Source organism: Phyllostomus hastatus, unplaced genomic scaffold, assembly GCF_019186645.2.
Source record: "Phyllostomus hastatus isolate PE091 unplaced genomic scaffold, TTU_PhHast_1.1 phas_scaffold_129, whole genome shotgun sequence".
Lineage (NCBI taxonomy): Eukaryota > Metazoa > Chordata > Mammalia > Chiroptera > Phyllostomidae > Phyllostomus > Phyllostomus hastatus.
Window position 1 is genome coordinate 19734282 of NW_025334009.1, and position 25228 is coordinate 19759509.

Below are 25228 nucleotides of genomic sequence, written 5' to 3' on the forward strand. Positions count from 1 at the left end.
AGAATGTTTATTGTATCTCAAAGCACTCTGATTACAGTATGGATATTTATGAAATGAATCACTCCATAAAGAATTGGACTTCTGTTGTTTGTTATTTTGTTTTGTTTGGAACAAAGACATATGCTCTTACTAGACTAATGTATATCAACTCTCTTTCTCTAGTCCTTGGGACAAGTATTACTGTTAACTATCCATAGTTTAGAATTGACCATCAGGATGTACTTTTTGTTATCTGGCTAGAATTAGTGATGCCTATATACAGACTTCTAATCATGTAGCTGTTCTCTAAAGACTTGGGTTTGAAAGATTAAAAAGTTATTATGTGGCCCTGGCTGGCGTAGCTCAGTGGATTGAGTACGGGCTGCGAACTAAAGTGTCGCAGGTTCAATTCCCAGTCAGGGCATATGCCTGGGTTGCAGGCCACAGCCCCCAGCAACCGCACATTGATGTTTCTCTCTCTTTCTCCCTCCCTTCCCTCTCTAAAAATAAATAAATAAAATCTTTTAAAAAAATTATTATGTAATTTCTTGTTGGTTTTATGTGACCAGTGATCATTTTGTATGGCTGTATCTCTTTTATCATTATTTTATGGGGAATTTAATAGAAAATAGTACTATCATATACTATTGCAGAGAAGAGTTACATATTTCCAACTCATAAGGCTTTCTATTATTCCTAAAATATAAATATTTTTCTAAAGGTTCTTTGAACTAATAAAAGATTTAGTGTTATATGCTAACAAGAAAACAAATTTTCTTAATTTTCTGGTTTATGTTAGGCATTACCTTTAACTGTATATTTTAGAAGTACCATATGGTGAGGTAACAGAATGACCTTTATACAATATGTATTCTATAGTATTGGTTTCATTTATTTATACACATAGATATTCAGGGTCTGACAGAAGTGATACCTGCTTGAGTGTGGTTGGTAGGGCAATAATATGGGTATAATAATTTATAGTTTTAGTTTGAACATGTCACCTAAAATGTCATATAGTGTGCTTGGGTGTGATACTATTATTTATAGAATTTAATGCTTATGTTTTTGTGATAAAAGATTTTGAAATAAGAAAGGGGTGTTATTTGTGCCAAACCCTGTATCTAAAAATGATTGTTAGTATAAAGCAAAGATTAAATTTTTTTCGAATTTTACAAATTCCAGGGAGAAACACATCTTATCTTTCCTAAAAAAGCTTCAGTGGAGCAGCTGCAAAAAATCCGTGACCTCATTGCCATAGAGAGAAATAGCAGATTGGACGGATCAAATAAGAGTCACAAAGTAGAACTATCTCAGCAACCGGCAGCCAGTTCCAGCACCCAGCTTCCTGCAACACAGTCATCAAACCCTAGTGGGCTAGCCCAGCACGCGGGCAACAGTGAGGGGCAGCCATCAAGTCCACCGGCGGCGTCAGGGGTAATGTCCCAGTTAAACCTTAACGGTTTTTCTAAAGTGTCAAAACAGCAAACGCTTTGAAATACATTTTGACTTATTCCTGAATTTTTACCCCAGCTAGTCATAATTCTAATATGTCCACATTTTCCCAACTCAAAAACTGTCACATTTGTAATGAAAGTGGAAGAAATGGCTGTATTTTATTTGTACTTTTAAATCTGAACTTGTGGTTTATTGCTTCTGAGGTTAAGTTTTGCCTATTATTTATAAATGTACCTGCACTTAAATACGTTGGCACTTAAATCAGTTGTACAAATTAGCATAGAACCTAAAACGAAGTGACAAACTTGCTGGCCAGTGGTAGAGCCGTCAGACAGATTTCCTTTACTGCATCAATACTTCTGACCTGAATTTTACCTGCGCCCGTTCACTATGGGAGTCATTAATGCTAGCAGCCTAACCATTATCCTTGCCTCAATTCAATGAAAAATTCGGCTTCTTTAGGTTTAAGGTAAATAAAGCATTAATCTACTGATAGTGGTGCCAGCAGTTAATGAGGTTTAGTCATTAGCATATACAGATGTATACATCTGCAGAACTGAAATTAAACTGCTGTTGTCTTAACAAACATTCTTGATACACCTGAGTGATCTCCTTTAACCGGAAGTTGTCCTTTGTACAAAAATCCCTTTGATGTAGGTCCTTAAGTATTATTCTCTCAGTGTTCACTGTCAGAAAAATGTTCATGATTTTCTTTCGTAATTTATCAGTAGCCAACTTAAACTCATATTCTTCCTTTAACTTTTGTAAACCACCTTGTCTTTATTCTCCCAATAGCAGAACTTTATATATAGAGTCGATTATTAAATCTACTCTTAATTTCTCCAGGTGAATAACTCCACAGACTTTAACCTCACCTCCCTGGTAAGAAAATGATTGGCAGCCATTCCTTTCTGTAGAGCTGGGAAGGCCTGAAGCTTGTCTTTAAAAAAAAATAAAGAAAAGCCCAGCCAGTGTTACTCAGTTGGTTGGAGTGTCATCCTGTACACCAAAAGGTTGTAGGTTCGATCCCTGGTCAGGGTACATGCCTGGGTTGCAGGTTCAGTCCCCAGTTGGGACACATGCAGGAGGCAAACAGTTCTTTCTCTCACATTGATGTTTCTTTTTCTCCCCCTTCCTCTCTCTCGCTGGAAAATACATATATATACACACACACACACTTTTTTTTTAAATAAAAATAGTGGTAGGAACTGGTAGAAGAAGAGATGGTTACTGTTCTCTTTTATAATTCTTGTTGAGTGGTTTCTAAACTTCTTTTCATGGAGAATTAACCCTTATAAGAATATTTCTTTGTGCCTCAATTGAAAAGATAAACAAAATTGACAAACTATTAACCAGACTCATCAAGAAAAAAAGAGGGGGGGTCCAAATAAATAATATCAGAAACAAAAGAGAAGTTAAAAAAATTTTTTAGAGTATTTCATTGCAATTATAAAAATAATAGTTGTATTAGATCATGATAAATAAAATGAGTTAATTTTTAAACTAATCTTACAAGACATCCTCTTAGTCTGGATCTGTATATGATCTTTATAAGAGAAGAAATCTCTTTGGACAGATGATTTCAATGTCCAATTTCTTGTTTATAAACCTACTATTTTTGAAGGTAAAATAAACCTACATACCTTTCAGTAGGAGATTACTTAAATTATAAGACACATCTTTAAATCAGCATTTTTTGCATCCATTATACATGATGATGGGGTCTGTTTTGACCCAGAATTATTATGTGGGGAAAAAAGGTAAACTCAGAATTCCAAAGTTACACTCACATGTTGTGTGTATGTGTATAATTCAGTTTTTCATAGGAAAGATGCACAAAAATAAGTGTGTTTATTTTTAGTAGGTCTGGAAAGCTATACACAGACATCTTAGACATAATTTACTCTGAGTGGTGAAATTATAGGTGATTTCATATTTTTTATACCATTCGGTATTTTCCGAAATAGTTTTTGCCACGTGTATTACTTTTATAAATAGAAAAAGGGGGGCTTGTAAGAAATAAGTTTATTGAGCCTTGGCTGGTATGGCTCAGTGGATTGAGTGCTAGCCTGCTAACAGAAGGGTCACTGGTTTGATTCCTGGTCAGGGCATATGCCTGGGTTATGGGCCAGGTTGTGAGCAAGGTCCTGGTTGGGGGTGTGTGGAAGGCAAGGGATCAATCTATCTCTTGTACACTGGTGTTTCTCTCCCTCTCTTTCTCCCTCCCTTCCCCTCTGTCTAAAAATAAATTAATGAAATCTTAAAAGAAATACATTTATTGAAGTCACAAATTGATTAAAACTATCATTAAAATACAGAACTTTTGTGTGTAAAAACAAGTTCTATTTAAAAGCCACAAAAGTGCAAAGGGTTGCATAAAGGTAGAAAGAAGGCTAGTAAAATGTAGAAGCATTGGTTTGTTACTAAAGAAGTGAATTTGCTAATCCAGCTTCTGCTGGTTGTATGATTTGACAATATACACATTGTACTTTTTCTTATAAATAATCTTAAATATATCTCACATTAGAAACCAAAATAATTAGAATCAAGTATGATTAGTGAATTAAAAAATCTTTTTATTTAAAAGATACAGATTTCACATTCTAAACTTCCATTTTTATTCCAAATAACTAACTCTGAAGCCATTAACTGCTGCCTTATGTACATGGCTGCGCAGCTGCTGTAATTGCCATGCAATCAGCAAACTTCTATTTTTATGACTTAACTTTTTCTGGAGTTGTGCCAATTAATATATAAAAAAATAAGGCAAGAAAATAAATGTTATTGTTCAAGATCGTTTGACTGCCTTTAAAAACCACAATGAATGAGCTAATTTTCAGACTGAAAGTATTAAATTGAAAATAAAAATTCCCTGGATGCATTCATACCCTCCTGGTTAGTGAAAATCTGCACTTAAGAAAAAAAAATGCCACAGTAAATGCCTCATTTTTATAAGGATTCTTTCAAATAAAAATGAAGACTTGTTTTTAATGTTTCTGTAGCAGTTCTAGTAAAGGAGCATATTTCTCCCTGTTGTGAATACCCTGGATTTCTTATCACCAAATCAGTCAGGTTTCTTTAGTCATCTGTTCTATTCATCATCCCTTCTGTTAATGCAGGAAATGTGTCTACTCTTAGTAAAGGCCAGGACCTTTTCTGTGCCTTTACCCCTTCTCTTCCGTTCCCTCTGGGATCTCACATGAACTGTGCCCAGTCTCGAATCTCTTCTTTTCTTGAGCATTCTTCTCAATGGCATTTAAACCCTGTTTTGAGGCCAGTTTTCATCGAAGGTTGGACCATTGGCATCAGAATAACTTGGACGTGCAGATTCCTGGACATAACCCAGACCAGCTGAACCAGAAAGGGAGAAGGAGAACTTGGGACTCTGCATTTTTCACAAGCAGAGTAATGTTTAAGAACCTTTTCCGTGAGCTCTCTTATCCCAGAAACAAGCCAGCACACAAATACCCCTGGATTCTGCGTGTCCTGTATTTCTCATTTCTGCTTCACAGTGAATTTCAGGAACTGAGCCCGCCATCCTCATCACTGTATCTCATGTACTCCCTACCGGGTCTTCCTATTATGTGCTCTATCAGTGAAGTGTTTCTGAGCATATCATCTCAATCTATATTTGTTTATAAATCATACACATATACTTTTATGCCAGTATACTACGTATATTATAAACAATGTAAAGAAGAGGTTAAAAGTGAAAAGTGTTTATAATTTTTAAAAAATATATTGACTATTATTAACAAATGTGGACATGAATCTATATTTTAAATACTCTTGATAATTTTGAATTTGGGGGCTATCTTTCTCAGATCCCAGTAGATTTGTGAATTTTTTTTTTTGCCTTAAAATATAGCTGTTGAAGGGCTCATACTAAAACAGCAACAGATGTGTTAGCCCTGCAGTTTTCTCGTTTACATGTACTTGTGTTATTCCTATTAGCATCAGTGCCTACAGGTCTTTGTAATCTTTTTTTTTTTTAGGCCAAGTTGAAGGTTAATTTAGTTAAAACTGCATAATATATCTGTAAATCCTCTTAACCAGGCACATTTAAACTGCAAAACTTTTTAACACTGTGAGAGTAGAAGCAGGGGTGAACCTTCCAGTGTTCATCGCTCTACCCATCCTTTCCTCCCTCGGGATAGCTCCTCTAGCCTGAGAGGGAGCCCTATTCATTGAAATACTAAATGTTATTATAACAGTGCTTTACCTTTTGTACAGAAAATAATGTAAGTACAAGTTCTAATATTTTCTGTTCGCATCCCAGTGGACTATTCTGTGCAGCTCCTTTGGGTGCACATGGCCCACTTTGGGGCACCACTCAGACAAGTCCGCCTCTTGCTAACACTTACAAAGCCTCTCACTAAGATGGTCAACAAGCTTCCTGCTGCTGAATTGAATGGACTTTTCTTTAGCTCATTTTTTATCTGTGCATGTATGATTTTTGCCTCAGTTGATCATTTTCTGGTTTTTCTCCTACTATAAGCAGTTAAAGTAGTTCAGCCGTTGGCCCCCTTGCTCGTATCGAAAATCTGTGGATCATTCCTATGTGCTTTCCTACTTTTCTTACTGCCCCCTGGCCCCACTGCTCAGTCACCAAGACTTGTTGATTCTGTTTCCTGAGTTCTTTTTTATATCCATTCACTCTTCTGCCTCCCTCATTTAAGCCACCAGCTCTCTCAAGAGTTCTGCAGTCCTCCCCCATTGGGTCTTTTTATCCCTGCGTCTCCACACTACATTCTGAAAACACTCATCTGATTGTTTACTCCCTTGCTTAAGTCCCTTTCATAGTTTCCCATTACAATGGAAAAAGGTGAGAAAAATCTAGCTTCCTACCAGCCCAACTCCATTCTCAGCCTTCTCTTTCTATCATTTTCCCCTTAGTTCTCTGTGCTCCGATCTTCTCTCTGATGTTTCACATTATGCTAAGCGTATCCCCTACACACATACACATGCTCCCCATCTACCTACACGCTGTTCTGGTCTTTTTCTTCCCCTACATTCCAGCCACTTCTCATCCTTTATATTTTACCACACATATATAGTCATGGAGTTCTAGGGTCAGATTGAAAAGTCTCACTATCGTTATTTGCTTTGTAATTCTTATCATACCTATGAATAAATTGTCTACACCATTACATCCCCAATACCTTGCAAATAATAAAAGGTCATTAAATATTTGAATAAATAAACATTGTTGTATCAGTGTTTATTTCTGTATTCATAGACTGCTTTGTGAGGATAATGTCCTTGTCTCTTTTGGTCTCCGTTATTTTTGACTCAATGTGGTGGTTCTGTCATTTCTGCTCAGTGCCTCCCCGCAGCCCCTTAGACTATAGAGCAAGTGTGTCTGTCTTGTGCACACACCCCCAGTGCTCAGTACAGTGCCTGACGTTGAAGTACGTATTTGGCAATAGCGTTTATTTTCTTCATTAATCTATCTCTACCTTTTAATTACACACATTTAACTCATTCATACTTTCTGTAATAACTAACATGTTGGAACTTATTTCTGACATTTCATTTTGTATTTTCTATGTTCTTGCTTTCTTGGCTTCTTTTTCTTTTTGCTTTATTTTTATTTTTTCTATTTTTGTTTTGTTTAAGTGGACTGTGCCAGAAGGAACTATTCTTAGCTTGGACATTCCTCTTTCCTTTTAGGAATCTAGGCATCCTCCAGCACTGCTCAGAGGCACATCCTTTGTTGACAAGGAGTGATGGGGTCAGGGGGTACAAAATGTCTAGGTGTTCCTGCTGCAGGGCCCAGTCCAGGCTCCCTCGTGCTTAGTCCAGGGCCTCTTCCTGCTCTGGGGATTCTGTGGCTCCTTTTTTTTTTTTTTTTTTTAGGTTTTTTTTGTTTGTTTGTTTTTTGTTTTTTTGTTTTACTTTTTATAACCACTTCCTCTGGAGGGCATATTGCTGTGATTTCTTCCTTTATTCCATTTGTATTTGCCTTTCCACTTTATGAGTGTACTCTCCTTTGCTAATGCTGAATAGAGTTTTAAAAAATTGTGTTACTTACAGGAATTTGAAGTGGAAAGGGCTGTCACGTGCATTGCACAGAGCATCGTCTTGATCCAAGCTTGTGCACAAGAACTTAAACCATACCCCTGTTTAAATGTATTCTTAGTAACACACTCAGAGGAAAAAGTAGGTACACATCAAACTATGACACAGACCTGGCCATATCCTAGTACTGATTTCATAAAGGTTTTGAATGTAATTATCTCAGTAAATCCATACATTCCTCTTTATGACATCATAGAACCACTGTTTTGTAGTACATATTTTTGTAGCATATGGAGAAAAACTAATTTCAGTGTTTTTTTTCCTGTTAGGTTACTGCTGGTTCAATCATTCTAAAAGTGCTTCAGGCCAACCTTCAGCATGTGCTGGTCTACGAGAATTCTGCTCTCCAGGAGAAAGCGTTGGCTTGCATTCCAGTCCAAGAGCTAAAAAAGAGGTCGCAAGAAAAGTTATCTCGAGCTAGAAAATTGGATAAAGGTAGTGGCTTTACATAACCATTCATTGCTAAAAATGCAGCATTGCTAAATAAATGGAAACATGAAAAGATGCCTTTTGCTGTATACATTGTGAATATCTAACCTATGTGTATTTGGATTTTTAAGGAATACAGCAAACAGCATAACTTTATTGCATGTATCTAATGGACACGTTTGTTAACATTTTATAAAAAAAATTTTTACGTGAGTATGTATTTCACAGTTTAATCATTACTATTCGTAGGTGAATATTTTTAGGTATAGTAGAACTTGAGTCCATGGAATATATGATGGCATTATAGGGAATTTTAATATGAATCTGGCAGAAACCATATTCATAATTAATTCATATGATTAGACCATTGGTTCACCTCAGTTAATACAAAGACATTATTTACTAAATAAGAATATAGATTTTTGAAGCCAGCTGCCTGGGTATAAATTCAGTTCTGCCACTACTGTGCATCACTGAGCAAGTAACTCACTCTGTGCCTCAATTTCTTCATTTGCAAATAGGAATGACAATTTTAAGAAATAAATGAGGTATCACATGTAAATGGCTCTGGAAAATGCCTCCCACATCCATCTACCAATAATTAAGTTATTGTTATCATTAATGGTCTTAGGATTTTAATTATTCAGGTATTCCAACTTCAGCATTTGACTTTGCATTTGTATGCAGTTGTTTCTTTTCTGGCTATTGTGAGGACTCAGAGGAGAAGGATGATGACAGTGCTGTATTTCTAGAAGTTCATATTTAATCTACCGTTCACAACTCTCTTTTTGTTGGGAAACTTTCATGTTATGCAGGAAAAGCTAAATTCTCCCTGCCTATCAGTCCTTCTCTTCCGTAGATAACACTGTTATCTTGTGATGTGTTCCTTTTCATCTTTTTCTGTGTATTTACACTCATTTACAGTTATCTGTAAAAATAGTTCAAATACTGATCTCACCTATAAGTGGCACCTAATAAACAAAACAAACAAGCAAGCAAAATATAACCAAAGACATTGAAATAAAGAACAAACTGACAGAGAGGTGGGAAGGGATAACGGGGCGGGGGGCTAGTCTTCAAAGAACATGTGTAAAGGACACAGGGACAAAGCCAAAGGGAGGTGGGATCAAGGGTGGGAGGTGGGTATGGCTGTGGTGGGGGAGAAATGGAGACACCTGTACCTGAACAACAAAAAAGAGAGAAAGAGAAAAGTAGTTTAAGTTGTGTGGGTTTACATAATATTTATCATCCCATGCATCTTCAGCTCCTTGGTGTTCTTCATTTACTGTTATGTCTTAGAGATCTTTTTGACTGTCCGAGATGTTCTGTAGTGTGCATATGCTGTTATCTGTACAGTTCCCTGTTGGAGGACACGGAAATGTTTTACCATTTCTCTCTAGCCTGAATGCTGCTGCAGTGAAGAGTCTTGTAAAGCATGCCTCCTGGCATACACACACAGATGTTTCCCTGAGACAGATATAAAAGTGTCACGAGTGTGAGATATATTTGTTACAATGGATCCCAGCAAACAGACTGAGTTTCGGTTCATACCAGAAGTGTCTGAGGGTATTGGTGTGCACTTAATGAAATCATTGAACTTCTTTTAAGGACTTCCTGAATTTTTCTGATGGTTTTGTTAGTATTCTTACTGATATGTAGAAGTTCTTTATATATTCTAGGTACTTTTCTTTGTTAGATATGTTACTTTTTTCCCACAGTGTTCTCTGTTTCATTTCACTTGGTGTACATTTTGATATACAGAGTTATAAATTTTATAAGAAATTGTTTTTATTTTATTTTTGTCTTGGTTAAGGCCACAAACATATTCATAAACAAAAGTCATAAACTGTTCTCTTGTAACTTCTATTACTTCATATTCTTTTATAGTATTCTCTATGTATAATTTTTATAGATAATATAAAATAATTAGGATGAATGAATTATAATAGGGACCTGTTATCTTGATAGCTACCTGTCCCAATGTCATTTATGGGGCAGTCCATCCTCTCAGAACTGCTTTGAAAGGCTGGCTTTACCAAACACGGTTTATCACTGAGAAGTCCGTCTTTCAGGACTCTCTTTAGTCTTGCTGATCTATTGTCTGTTCTTCACCAATATCACAATATTTTAATCATTAGAATTTTGTAATGTGTTTTGGTACATAGCAGGCAAACTTATCTCATAGTTCTTATTCAAAGTTATATTGACTATTTTGTGCATTTTTGCTTTTATATGACTTTTGCATTATTTATAATTTTAATTGGGATTGCACTACATTAGATTAATTCATGGAGAATTAACAACTTGAGAATATTGAGTTTTCTCATCCAGGAAAATAATTTTTCTGGTCTTTTTATCTTCTCTGTAGTTTTTCCTATAGTTTTTTATTTTGAGATACATCAAACATAAATATAAGAATAGAGCATAATATATCAGACACCCATGACCAGCATCAGACATTGTTAGTTAGATCTTAACATTATGCCATACATTTCCTTCATGTATCAATTTTTGAACAAAGTTAAATATAGAGATGAGAACTCCCTGGATAGGTCTCCTAGATTTTTTCTCTTCTTTCCATTTCAGAGATACCATAGCCTTGGATATGGTCAAGGAAAACCTTTTTATTTGATGAAGTAGATATGATATTATGTCATGTTTACATGCTAGGGTCATTATATACACTGTAGACATTGTCATGTTTCTGTGTGTTTTATGGAGTGTATCCATGGATGGATTATGTTGTATATTGAAGCACTGATAAAAAAGCTAATAGGGTGATTTTTAAAGTGTCTGGGATTTTGTGATTTCTGCCTATGACTTTGTGATTGTTTCATATTTACTTACATATATACCCAATACCAAATTTAATGTAGTAATTTTAAAGTGTTTTTCCAAATCAGATTTTTTTTCTTACTTTCTTTGTGTTTTGGGATCAATTCCAAACTGACCATAGTTCCCTGAGAGATTGTTGTGTTCAGCTGAGGTTAATGTGTAATGTCATTTCAAGGGCACAGAGTGGCAAACACCCTCCTGTTGGAAATGTGCAGTACACTGTCACTGACTGTATTTCAGCCCAGCTCACACTGGACTGGCATTTATTTCTTGCACCGGTATTTTGTGCAAACCTTTTCATCATCTTTTATTTTCATATATTTTAGCTCATATTTGAGAATAAAATATGTGGGTACTTTTCATGTTTGTCAGCTTTAGCTCTTACTTGGTTCTGTTTCGATTTCTCAGGTACTAATTTAAGTGATGAGGATTTTCTTTTGCTGGAGCTTTTACACTGGTTTAAGGAAGAATTTTTTCAATGGGTGGATGACATTTCATGCAGCAAATGTGGTGGCAAGACTAAGTCTAGAGGTGAAGCATTATTTCCCAATGATGAGGAGCTAAAGTGGGGTGCAAACAGAGTAGAAGATCATTACTGTGATGCATGCCAGCTCAGCAGTCGGTTCCCGAGGTGGGTATCCCCTGGACAGTAACATCAGAGTAATCACTGAATGGAATGGGTAGGAGAGAATTTTTATTAAATGACCTTTTAAATTTTCATTTCACATTTTAGGACGGGGATCAACAAACTATGGCTGGCCATAGTTTGTGGGCTAAATCCAGCCCACATCCTATTTTAGTCAATAAAATTTTATTGGAACACATCCATACTGATTTGTTTATGTGTCCAACCTGCGGCCCTCAGACACCATGCAGTCCAGAATCACTGTGAATGCGGCCCAACACAAAATCGGAAAATACTTAAAACATGAGATTTTCTTGTGATTATGTATCACAATGTATTTAATGTGTGGCTCAAAACAACTCTTCTTCTTCCAGTGTGGCCCAGAGACTTCAAAACTCACCACAGGGGGAGTTGGACTCCCCTGTAACTATTTTTACATTGCAGTGGCGGAGTTGAATACTGAAAACAGATCATGTGGCCTATAAAGTCTAAAATAATTACTGTGTGTCTTTTTATAGGAAAAGTTTTTTTAATATTGCACTTGAATAGAAATTGAGTATAGTCCTAGCACATTTACTGCTGTTAACCTTGTATTATTCTTTTAATACATGAATTTTAATGTTCCGATAACTTTAATAATAATACTTGATAGAATGTAGTAAAACTAATGCTAATAACAATAATAGTACCGATAATTGTGATAGTAAATACAGTGCTCTACGTATTAAAACAATCATCAGCTGGTCATGTGGAAGGTAAAAATGTAGTAGCATCGTGTGTGTGTGTGTGTGTGTGTGTGTATTTTTAATTACAGAAGTTTGTTTTAAATAAGTGCCTCCCCTGCCAAACCTAACCTCCTTTCATATCTCTAAATTTTAAACCAGGGAAATTTGAAATTTTCAATTAATTTTTTCTATTAATTTATAAGCCTATTATCAGATTTTCTTAATTGGCAATACTTATAAAGCTTGGGTGTATCATCAGGCAAGAAAAGATATCATGTGTTGAAAATAGCTAATTTTGTGTGCTTAGGGACTTAATTCTGTCCTAACTGGGAACCATCCCTGTGATGTGCAGACTATAGGATAAACAAAATCCAATATCCAGTAATTAATTGAAATTTGTACAAGTTATTTCTTCATTCAACATACATTTGCACAGCATACTTTGCAAAGATTTGAAGATAAAAGATACATAATCAAATTCCTCTTAAAAATTCTTTCTAGGCAATTGAATATAAACTGATAATGCAGTGTAAAGGGATACAGGCTAACAGATATTTATACAGTGCTGTTTTTCTCATTCCAAACAGTTGCTTGATTTCCTGTTAGCTGCTCTCTGTATAGGGTTGGGGTGATGAGCACCATTAATTAGGGGCTGAGCTGGTCATTCATTCTCCTTGGCACAAGTAGTACACAGAAGATGGCGATATAGAATGTTCTAATTCTGCTGTTTTACTACTTAATGTAAATTTATAACTTTTTTCAATGACTTAATTACCTAAATATAAATCCATTTAACTTATTTTAAGCAAGAGCACCTGCTTCAGATGAACTTGTCATTGCAGAGCCAGTTCATTAAGGTAATCGTGTCCTTCCCTCCCAGGCCCAAGGCCAGCATTTCTGCTCAGCTGAGGCACTTGTCCTGCTTGGCTCTATCAGGTCAAAATCCTTCTCAACGCAAATGCAAAATTTGCTGTCCTACAGTTTTGTGATAATTTCATAATTGGAGACATAGCAACATCTTTCAAAAAACAAACTCCAAATTAACAAGCACCACATTAAGTAGTTCAGAAAAATTAAATTTCAATCAAAATGATTATTAGACACAAAAATAGTATTTTAAGTAAAACTGAGTTCAGCTAAGCTTTAAGAGCTTTATTGAGTAATCTGCTGAAGTTGCTCACCTTTTAAATACAGTGAGGTGATTACACTACTTGTTAGGGAAACATTAATGCTCAAAGCAGATTTCCTGGAGAATCCCTGCCCAGGCAGGTCCTGTCTGTCCTTCGGGACCAGCGCAAACAGAAGCCCTCTTCCCAGCCACTGCCCCGTGATGCGCATCTGACCTGTGCTGTCTGGATCACGCTCTGCTGTGGGTGCAAGCTGTGTTCATTCGTTCTCCCTCTTAGGGCTGTAAACTCCTTGAAGGCTGCACCACTGTGTAATCATTTTTACCAAGGATTCACTGCCTCATGTGTTCTTCTAGGCTCTTTAATTATTGCGAATATGAAATTAGAACTCTTACTGTTTAGCACGGAGGTAATATACATTCGTTAAAATGCTTCTTTTGGATAGTGAATCAAAACTTGTTGTTGTTGTTTAAAACCAGGTATAATAACCCAGAGAAACTTTTGGAGACGAGATGCGGACGGTGTGGCGAGTGGGCCAATTGTTTTACACTGTGCTGCCGAGCCTTGGGGTTTGAAGCCCGCTATGTTTGGGATTATACAGGTACAGCACTGGTATGGGCAGAGAGTAGTGGGGCTTTGCAGACGTAAGGACTGGGACTTGCAGTCTGGGCTTGTTATTCTCTGTCTGTTACTATCTGGCCTTGTCGGTCTGAGCTTCCATTTGCCTTCGGTAAAATAATAGTAATACCAGCCTAATTGTTTTTTTATGGGGATCACAAGATTTTTGTAGCACACCTAGCATTTTGCTTAGTGCTTTGCACTATAAACATTCTTTCCGTGACCTTTTTAGTGATGGTGTTTCTATCTAGATAAGAACATGTATAGTAATGTGTTATAGAAGTGTTCACTTTTGTAGGGATTCACATAAAAGATTTAGTAATCTTAATATACAAAAAAGTAATAAAAGCCATGTGAAATGTATATTGTCCTTATTTAGAAATGACTCACTGTCACCTACATGTGAAAAAGTTGTCTTCCTTGTTCTTAGTGTTTTACTTGTGTTTCATTGTTGTTGTTGTTTTTTTTAAATAATAAAATGAAACCTTCACTTAATAGTTACTGTTCTGTTACAATCAAATATAGAACGTCAATAACCAGACATCTTCTGTTAGACCACCTTCTGGTCCTGGGTCTTAAAGGTCGAGAAAGATGGCCATTTTCAAAAGCAGCATTGACTTCTTTATATTTGCAAACTGATCCCTATGTTTTTTATGCTATTGTTCAGTATGGTCACCTTTCTTAAGGACATGGCTCACATGGTTTTTATTTAAGCCTGAAACTGACTCCAGAAACATTTTCAAAGATTGCGAAGAGACAGAGAAAACAAATGTTCTAGAGTATTGTGTTCCACAAAATGTTCAATCTTATTAAATAAAATTTAGAGTATTACAAATAACTTTATTGTGTGATTCTTAGGAGTTTATATATAGTTTTTGGAAGTCATTCTGGTTTTATAAACTTAACCTTTTTTTCCCTCTTTCCCTGTTGCTTTCTTGTCTCTCCCTCGGGTAGACCATGTCTGGACGGAAGTCTACTCTCCTTCTCAGCAGCGGTGGCTGCACTGTGACGCATGTGAAGATGTGTGTGACAAGCCACTCCTCTACGAAATAGGATGGGGCAAGAAGCTTTCTTATGTCCTAGCATTTTCTAAAGATGAGGTAGGGCATAAAAAAAATTTTTTTTCTAAGAATAAAATACAATTTTCTGACAGCTTTTGAAAGTATAATTGACACGAGAAAAAGTATGTTTTAAAGTGTACCATTTATTAAATTGTGTCATTTATATATACCTATGAAATTATATTTACAAAATCAAGATAGTGAACATATCCACTATCCTTGGAAGTTTCCTTATGTCCCTTTGTTATCCCTGTTTCTTGTCCCTGTCCAAGCAACCACAGATCTGCTTTCTGTCATTATAGCTTAATCTGCATTTCTAGAGTTTTATGTAAATGGAATCATATAATATATAGATGGTCCTACTTATGACTATCAGGTTAATGATGGTTGATCTTAAAGTTTTTCAACTTTATGATGGTGCAAAAGCAATGCACATTCGGTAGAAACTGTACTTTAGATTTTGAACTTTGATCTTTTTCTGGACTAGTGATATGTGGTACCGCACTCTCAGGGCATTGGGCAGCAGCAGTGACCTGCAGCCCCCAGTACACTCACTATTCAGCCAGTCACAGGGTAAATAACCAGTACTCTACAGGGTACTAGTATTAAGTATATTTTCAACTTATGATACTTTCAACTTATGATAGATTTATTGGGATGTAACCCCATTACAAGTTAAGGAGCATCTGTATCCTCTTTTTGGTGAGGTGAGGATGGGAGAGTCTGGTTTCTTTTACTCACTATAATTATTTTGTGATTCATTCATGTGTTTTCATATATCAGTGGTTCTTTTTATTGCTGAGTCGTATCTCATTATATGGATCTACCATAATTTGTTTATCTGTTTACCTGTTGATGGACGTATTTGGTACTTCCCCATTTTTTATTATTTCAAATAAAGCTGTTACGTACATCAACACAAGCGTTTATATGGGCATTTGCTTTTTTTCCTTTGGTACATTCCTAGCAGGGGAATGGCTAGACCATATGGTAGGTGCATGTTTCACTTTTTAAGCAACTGCTGTACTGTTTTCCACAGTGATGGTGCCGCTTTACATTCTCACCAGCAGCATGTGAGAGTTCCCAGTTTCTCCATGTCTTTGCTAACTGACATTTTTTATGGTCTCATTCTTTAATTTTAGCCTTTTTGCTAGATGTGTAGTGGTATCTCATTGTGGTTTTCATTTGCATTTATGAACAATACTGAGCATCTGCATATGTGCTTATTTGCCATCTGTGTGTCCTCTTTGCGCATTTTTTAAAATGGGATTTCTTTATTATTGAGTTTTGAAAGTTCCTTGTATATTCTGAATGCAAGTCCTTTATTAGATATATGCTTTGCAAAAAAGTTCTCCTTATCTGTGTCTTATCATTTCATTTCCTCGTGACTTTTGAAGAAAAGAAATCGATGAAGTTCAGTTTATTGATTTGTTCTTTTATGGATCATGCTCTTTGATGTTGTATCTAAGAAATTTTTGCCCAAGACAATGATATTCTCCTTTATTTTGTTTTATAAGTTTTATACTTTTAACTTTACACTTTTATTTTGTATATATTCCAAGTTATGGATTGAAATTCATTGTTTTGCATGCAGATAATGAATTGTTCTAGCACTTTTGTTGAAAAGATTACCTTTTCTCATTCGAATTGCTTTTGCATCTTTGTCAAAAATCAGTTCTATAATGTAAATTTTAGACACTAAAAAATAGAAAAAGGTTTTATTTGTTGAATTTTGTAAAATTTATAGGTAAGTTTAAAAAAGCCTAAATATTGTGAAAACTTCATTTTATCTCAGTCCCTTCCTTGGAAGTGTGCCAATTAGAAAATGAATTTTAAAAAGTAGCAGATTGTCCAGTGTTTTTCCACAGGTTTTCAACTTTAAACAAAGAATAGCACTTAAAATGGTATATTTAGGAATTACATTCTAGGTATTTAAGGTTGATGGCTGTAATCTTAAACATTTGTGTTCTGTGATTTGAGGTGGTTGATGTCACTTGGCGATATTCTTGTAAACATGAAGAGGTGATCTCCAGAAGAACTCAGATTAAAGAAGAATTACTTCGAGAAACTATTAATGAGCTTAATAAGCAGGTAGGTGGTGGGCATTTGTCATTTTTGAGACGACATTTGAAATTTTTTTATATAATCCAAGAGCCAGCTTTTAACCCATTGAAATTTTTAAAATTGTAACATGATTTTGCAAGCAAAAATATTTTTATATGTTAAATGTCTTTTTGTTCATTGAAAAGTTTCATTACCTATTTTAAATACTGTACCTTTTTACATTACACTGTCACGTCTCTTAAAGTTCAGTGAAATAAAATTTCAGTATGTATAATACTTGACAAAAAGTATGTTGTTTTATTTACCTAAGTAATTGTGTCTTGGATGTAATTACATACACACATACTTACTCAGGTATGAAAATTTCTCAAACAAGGCACAGGGAATTGTTAACAACGATTCCTCCAAGAAGACCCGGGAGTCCAACGAGGGAAGATTCAGTTTTTATTTTCTATGTCTTTCTTAGCATTGAAACTTTTTGCTATATATTTGTATGCTTTTTTTAATAATTTAAAAAACGGTTTTGCTGCTGTAAGGCAATTAGAATTATGGGCGGCTCGCCTTAATGCAGGCAGTGACTGAGGTTCAGTCTATTTGGAACCTCACCCTATTTCTAACGTGTAGCCCATCGGAAATCCTAGGCTGAAAACCAGGAGAATTTTCGGGAGCCCCTCCCTTCGGAAGGCTAGCCAGCACTGTGTTTCTGCTAAAAACTCTGCTTTGGTTTTCAGCACTTTAGCCTCCGTTTCGTGCTTGCTTTCTCAGCCTCGCCTCATTTCAGTTAATAATTAGCAAGTGTCCAGAAGGGAAAAGAGGTGCAGTATTGGTTCACCTCAATTTATTTCTTGGGATCTTAGTTTCTTCAGTTCTGGCTGCGTAGGTAGTTTTCTGTTGCATTTGAACAGGTGTTTGTACGTGTGTATCTGTGTGTATCTGTGTGTACGTTTTCCCGCTTCTCCAGGTTTTCTCTCAGGCAGGAGTCTGACACGAGCTAGTTTATCGTGGCCAGAACCAGAGTTCACCCCCCCTTTATTTTAAACCTAGGACAGTAAAGGTCATGAGATTTGGATATGGGTATGAGAATTAAGTTTTCTAAAATTAATTTTTAATTTTCTAGTGTCCATTTTATTTTCCAAATAATTATACATGTGAAAATAAAGTTTGTTACTTCTTTTAAGATTCCCTTAATTACAAATGTTTTAAGTATATTCTTACTTAGAGATGGACCTCTACATTTTCCTAATCTTAATGACTTCTTTTTAAAACGTGAATTGCAGAGGCAAATGTCTTTGTCAGAAAACAGAAGAAAAGAACTTCTCCAGAGAATAATTGTGGAGCTTGTTGAGTTTATATCGCCCAAAACCCCTAAACCTGGAGAACTTGGAGGAAGAATATCTGGGTCAGTGGCCTGGAGAGAAGCCCGAGGTGAAATGGGTCTAGAGGTACTTAATTCCTTATGGCATGATAATCTCCTCACTTTCCTGCTTCTTGTACTGCACTCCTTAATACTGCAGAATGCATTGGCCATCACCTTTCAGTTAACTTTTCAGTATGATTACTAAAAAATGTAAATATTTAGACTGGCCAGGTTGGTCAGTTGTTTGGAGCTTCGACCTGTACACCAGAAGGTTTTGGACTCCATTCCAGGTCAGGGCACACCCTTAGGTTGTGGGTTTGATCCCAATCAGAACTCTTACGGAGAGCAACCAAACAGATCTCTCTCTCTCTCTCTCTCTCTCTCCCCCCCCCCTTTCCTCTCTCCTTCCCTCCCTCCCTCTCCCTCTCTCCTTGTCCCTCTCCCCCTGCACTTCTTCTTTCTCCCCCCCACCTCCTCCCTCTAAAATCAACAAACATATCCTTGGGTAAGGATTTTTTTTTAAAGTTAGTCTAATCAAATATAGAGTTAGCAAAACATCTTAAAATAGAATTTTTCTAATTACCTATATAAATTTTGAGTATAGTGTAACTTTTACTGCAGTATATACAGAAAAATGCACAAATTATAAGTGTATAGCTGAACAAATTTTCACAAATTGAGTACCTGTGTAACCACAAACTGTAATAAAATAGACCATCAGAAGCTCAGAAACAACTACGAGCTTCCTTTTAGTCACTGCCTTCTACCCCCAGAGTAACCATTATGGTTTCTGATTAGTTTTGCCTGTTACTGTGCTTTACGTCAATAAACATATGTATGTAACTTTTTGTGAATGGTTTCTTTATCTCAGTGTTAGTGAATCATACTTGCTGCTGCATGTTTATGGAGTGCCTATTCTCATCGCTGTGTAATACTCCATTGTATGAATTTCTATATAATTTATCCACGCAAGTCTTGATGGGTACTTGGGTTGTTTCCAGCTTTTGGCTCTTAAAAATTGTGCTGTGAACATACATATACATGTTTTCAGTAAATGTATTTACACATTTCAGTTGGGTATATACTAGGTACATAGTTGGAATTGCAAGGTAACAGAGTAAGAGTGTGTTCAGCTTTAGTAGGTAGTGCCCGAGTTTTCCAACGTGGTGGTGCCAGCTTACACTCTGACCAGCAGTATGTAAGATTTCTCCACATCTTTACATATAGCTGGTATACTCTCTTCTTCAATTAGCAGTTCTGGCAGTGTATAGCATTAGTATGTTATGATTTTAATTTGCATTTTGGTAATGACTAATGAAGTCAAATTCCTGTTCTTTAAATTTTTGGATATCTTTTGGGAAGTGCTTTTATAAGTTTTTCAACATAAGATTTTAATGCATTTCAAAGAGTTCGGTTTTACCTTTTTTTCCCCACATGAAAATTTTACAGTGGGAAAATAATAGAATGTGGGTAATTTCACCTGATGAAAGTGTTTATGTCGTGTTACATGCTTGTAAGCATCTGGCATTGGCTAGAAATTATTATTGCTGGTGTGATTACTATTATATTGTCAAACTTATTTTAAGGTACCTCTTGATTAATCTCCCAAAATTGAATAATGAACAATGTAAATATAATATCCATAATTAAAGGCTAGGTAAAAAGCTCTGTAATGGACATTAAAAAAGTACAATAGACTGTCCCTTGTCCTGCGGGAGTCTACAGTTGACTCACTAGAAAGTATTTTGTATGAAGGTCTAAGATTATGCATCATGAAAAATGCGTGAGAGGGAAATAATCCATCATAATATCCATATCAACTGTTCTTAACAAATTAAAGTTTTTTATCTGCTTTTTCTAAATTTGCCACGGTTGCAGTTCATTTCTCCAATAAAGAAATCTATCCAAAAGGAGGAACTATTCCCAGGCACTTTGTTTGCTTTTTAATTTATCCCAGCATCTTTAGCAGGCGGTTGAAAATGTTGGTTCAGCCATAGAATTACAAGATCTAAATCCAACAAATAATTCATATCACTGCTGATGCAGTGCAAGTTACAAGTGTAAATCGAAATGCAGCCAGTTTAAAAGAACTAATTTAATTCACAGCTGTGTTCAATTTAAAACATTGACATTATTTAGGTCTTCATTTCTTTTTCTTTTTTTGGATGGGTGTGCTTCCTCTTGTGTAGCATACAAGTTTAAACTTTAAAAATATGAATTGGGTCATAGGCTCAGATTGTTTCCCCTTTTGAAATTATTTTCTAAATTTCTCAATTACGGGAGACCATATTAGGGCCGTGGATTTAAGATGTCATTTTCCTCTTCAGAAATAGATGTTTATTTTAAAAGTAAATTGAAAAATGTTAGTCCTAAAAAATTATGGAACTATGCCATGAAATGAGTTGGAAAAAAGAAAACATTGGTGATACCATTTTCACAAAGAAGAGCTTTATCTTAGATTTAAAATATGTTATGAAATAGTAATGTCACTCTTATTCCAGATTGTTTGTTCAGTTGCATGCATGGTATGTTCAGTAACATTTATTTTTTTCTTTTCCCTTTTGCAATTAGTTATCCTTTGTAAAATAGTAGATAATGCTGCTTTAAATTTTATTTCCATTTGGCTTATGTCCACTCTGAAATATCTTCGCTGATATACACTTCTTTGCAGTGTCATACACTGACTTACACTGACTTACACAAAAATAATGAACTGCTTTTCTTCTAACTATATGGCAGTAATCTTCACAGGTTCTACTAGGGTATGATCTTCTTATTTATGCACTTAATGTTACTACTTTATAACTCAAGACAGTGATTATTTTTTCTTTCTGTCTCTAAGATGTGTATTCTTACTGATTTTTGTACATTTGAATTTTTTATACTGTTTAATACCCAGTACCCAAAATATCTGATGTGTAACAAAAAAAGTGTTGCCTACTATCCTGATTGATTAGTAAATACTGTAGCAAGACATTAACACAGACTAAAGTAGTGGTTCTGCGAAGGTGCATGACTTTGCCTTTCATGAGACATTGGCAATATCTGGAGGTATTTTTGGTTGTTGTCACACCTGGGAGGAGGCATCAAATGATTGCGGAGGTCCGGGATGCTGCCAAATGACTTGCAACGCACAGGGCAGCCCCTAGAACAAAGAATTATCTGACCCAAAATGCTACTATGCCCATCTAAGCGAGAGGGACCATTGTATCAGTGGCACATAAAGATTGGATAAATGTATCATCCTTCTCAAACTTGAGATTCACTCAGTGATTTTAGGATTTCTGGGGACTGTTTTACATTAAAGACAAACATGGATTTATTTGTGGGTAGAATAATTTTAAAGTAAAATATGAGCTGTTATACACCTGTATACAGTTGTTTCAAGCACCTAGACACTCTCCTACTTTGGGGGTGTCAAAAAAGGACACTCCAAAATGGCTTTCGGTGGAGGATTGAAGGATGAAAAAGAATCAGATATGTGGGAAATAGAAAGAACAGCACTCCAGACAGTGGAACAGCATGTGTCAAGGTCTTGAGGCAGAAACGAGCAGTGCCTTTTTTGGGAACTAAAGGAGAAGTAATATGGTGGGAGCATAGTGAAGAGTAGTAACATGAGATCTGGTTGGAGAAGTAGGCAGGGGCCAGATCATGCAGCGCCCTGTAAGCCTTGGTAAAGGTGCAGAGTGGAAGTCAGCAGAGTGAGTTAGGCAAGGAAATGCCGTACTGCAGTTTATTTTTTTTTTTCAAGATGTTATTTATTTTGAGAGAAAGGAAGAGAGGGAGAAAGAGAGGGAGAGAAACATCAATGTGTGGTTGCCTCTCACACGGCCCACCGTGGGGACCTGGCCTGCAACCCAAGCAGATGCCTTGTCCCCAGCTGGGAATCGAACCAGCTACCCCTTGTTTCTCAGCCCAGCATTCAGTCCACTGAGCCACACCAGCCAGGGCAACTTACATTTTTTAAAAAACTTACTTTAATTACTGTGTGACACATGGTCAGAAAAGGTAAAATTTGAAAGCTGGCAGTCAGCTTTGGGAGACAATTGTAGTAGTCCAATTTGGGTATGGTAATGATGGAAATGAAGAAAAATAAATGAATTTAGGTGAAGTCAGAGCTATTATTTATACTTCTTATTTTCTGTTTTATAACAGTCATTGCTATATTAACATACTGATCATGTTTAACCTATAAAATATTTTCCAAAGTTTTCAGTGGCACCAATTTTTCATTTCCTTTTTAGAGAGAGAGGAAGTGGGTGAGAGAAGAAACATCAGTTTGCTGTTCCCCTTATTTATGAATTCATTGGTTGTTTCCCATATGTTCCCTGACCAGAAATCTAACCCGCAACCTTGACAAGTAGGACGATGCTCTAAACAGCTGAGCTGCCTGGCCAGGGCCCAATTTTTCATTTTCAACTTGAAGAAATCTCTTACTGTTTTACATAGAATTCTCTCTCTCTCCCCCTTTCTCCATCCCTCTCCCCCACTCTGTTCCCCTTTTTCTCCCTCCCTCCCTCCACCTCTCCTCCCCCCATATTTATAAAATATATATATGCATCTTTCATTACCTTGAAAAACTAATTCTGCTTTCTTTTTAAGAAAAAAGAAACTGTGTTCATCCCCTCTGAAAATGAGAAGATTTCTAAACAGCTTCACCTTTGTTACAATATTGTGAAAGATCATTATGTTCGAGTTTCTAATAATAATCAAACCATTTCTGGATGGGAGAATGGTGTGTGGAAAATGGAGTCCATATTCAGAAAAGTTGAGAAAGACTGGAACATGGTAACGTAATGCACGGAACTATTTATAACCTTTGTCATTGTTTAAACAGATCGAGATTGGCTTCATTTTCCAGTTGTGTGTAATGTGAAAACTGGTATGTCAGAATTACTTTCAGTATTCCTTAACCCTGTAAAAGAAATTCTATTCCCAACATTTAATCAAGAGCCCATAAGAAATTTTTGCGTTTATAACAAGGAAGTATCTGTTTTCACCAAGGAGGCTAAATTTAATACTTTCATGGGGAAAAATAATCAGGCATATGCCCAATCCATGAGACTAGTTTTTGCTTAAATATATGAAGTATATTGTTATTTAATTTTTTCACACATATGTATTGATTCCCTACCGAAGACAGTCTGTTAGGGAATATAGCATTCAGTTCAAAGTCCCAGGAGCTAACCATTTAATACACTTTCATTTCATCATAATGTGGATGATGCAGCAGTGATGTTGGTTATTAATACTCTGTCTTAAAGATGAGAGAAATGCAGTGCTGGCCCTGGCGTCGTTCCCATGTGCCAGTCTTCATGTTACATCTCTCATTATCTGTAACAAGTAAGAGGCTTTGCTGTTAACCTGCCCCACCCATCAGATACACACCAAAAATAAGCTATTCAAATGAATATTCAAGTGGCCTTGACAGACCTAACTATGCTAGTGATAGATTTTCATAGGAGTTAATGAACTTACTGAGAGCTTTTCAAGTTAACTTGCCAAATGTTTGAGTGGGAAGGGAGTTGTTCACTTAGAGACACTGGATAGATTAAAGAGTGAGTCACAGATGAACAAACCGCTAGTGTTACCAGCACCTACTACTCTGTGCTATTGCAGCAGGCATTAATTCAAGTGCAGAAGACATACAGAGACCTGAAGTCCCTGGTTTTTTCCCAATCAGAAGTTTTTGTTCTAAAACTTATCTGGGTGATCTTTTTGTATTAAACCAAAAACAGCTTATAGCATTTTTAAAATTGTGGATTTAGGAATTTTCTTCTTTAATTAAAGAAGGGCATAAAAAATAAAACTAGGTACAATTTAAATTTTTAAAATTTGAATCTATATCTGTACCTGTAATTGGTTTATAGTTGATGAGAGGCACTGAACAACTTCTGGAAGACTGTTCTTCCCCAAAGAACTTTTCTGAACAGAAAGCAGTATAGAATGGATATGTTTTTTTATCCAAGTACTAAACTAGCCCAGCATGCCATTCTTCCCAACTAGCAGTGTGAGTGGAGAGAGTAAAGGCAGAGGAAGCAGTGCTGTGTTGCGGAAGGCAGGGTGTGCTGAGAAACAGGTCTGCTGTGTGGTCCGTGTCCTCCCTGTGCCACTCATTCATTGGTCCATCAGCAAACGTTTACTGGGTGCCTCTTGTGCTAGGCATTGTTGTCAGCTACATGGATGGAAAGAGGAAGGTACAGTTCCTGCTCTCACAGTCTTAATGGGAAACCCAAGCATAAACAGCCAACTTAACTGTGATGAAGAGTGCTATAATAAGGATATCAACACATTGCTATGGAAACACCAAGGAGGGAGTAATTAGCTCTGGCTGTGGGAGTTGGGCAAAGCTCCACAGAGCAGGCAGCATTTGAGCTGGACGCTGAAGGATGAGTAGGTGTTCGTAAGGCAGGGGGAACAGCAGGGGGAGAGCATGGAGTACATGGCATGTTTTGAGATGTCTAAATAGGGCATTGTGACCAGAGGAGGTGTATTGTATGAGAAAGGTTTAAATAATGTAAATGAGATGCAAAGGCGATTAAATGAAAAACAGGCCCCTACTCAAGTCAAGTTATGCCTTTATAGGCTTTTACAAAGGACATCTTTTTTGAAGTTGAGTGGATCAGTTTTCGGTTACAATATTTAGTGCCAAGTGAAGAAAAATATTAGAATCTTAACTATATTGTAGAGACTAATAAGTCAGAAGTAATATGTTAACATTAAAACTTGAGTTTTCCCCCAAGTCAGTATTTTTAGTTTTGTACTATCATGTCCACAAGTTAGGGATTGTCTGACTCCACTAAATAGAAGCAGCCTGTTTCTGTTTATTTTTAATTTTGTTTTTATTTGCCAATTACAGTTGACATTTT

The 25228-nt window shown here is 36.2% G+C and overlaps 1 protein-coding gene across 4 annotated transcripts in view; it reads left to right on the forward strand.

Moving 5' to 3' along the window:
* Positions 1–25228, forward strand: part of NGLY1 (N-glycanase 1) — a 43958-nt gene that overhangs the window by 12167 nt on the left and 6563 nt on the right. For 3 of the 4 annotated variants that reach the window (XM_045856525.1, XM_045856521.1, XM_045856523.1), the window contains 8 exons: positions 1165–1416; positions 7788–7953; positions 11191–11413; positions 13739–13860; positions 14832–14977; positions 16919–17029; positions 18280–18444; positions 22962–23147. In XM_045856525.1, coding sequence (XP_045712481.1) covers positions 1165–1416; positions 7788–7953; positions 11191–11413; positions 13739–13860; positions 14832–14977; positions 16919–17029; positions 18280–18444; positions 22962–23147 — 1371 coding nt within the window. The remainder of the gene's footprint in view (positions 1–1164; positions 1417–7787; positions 7954–11190; positions 11414–13738; positions 13861–14831; positions 14978–16918; positions 17030–18279; positions 18445–22961; positions 23148–25228) is intronic. The other variant, XM_045856524.1, reaches the window with a different exon arrangement.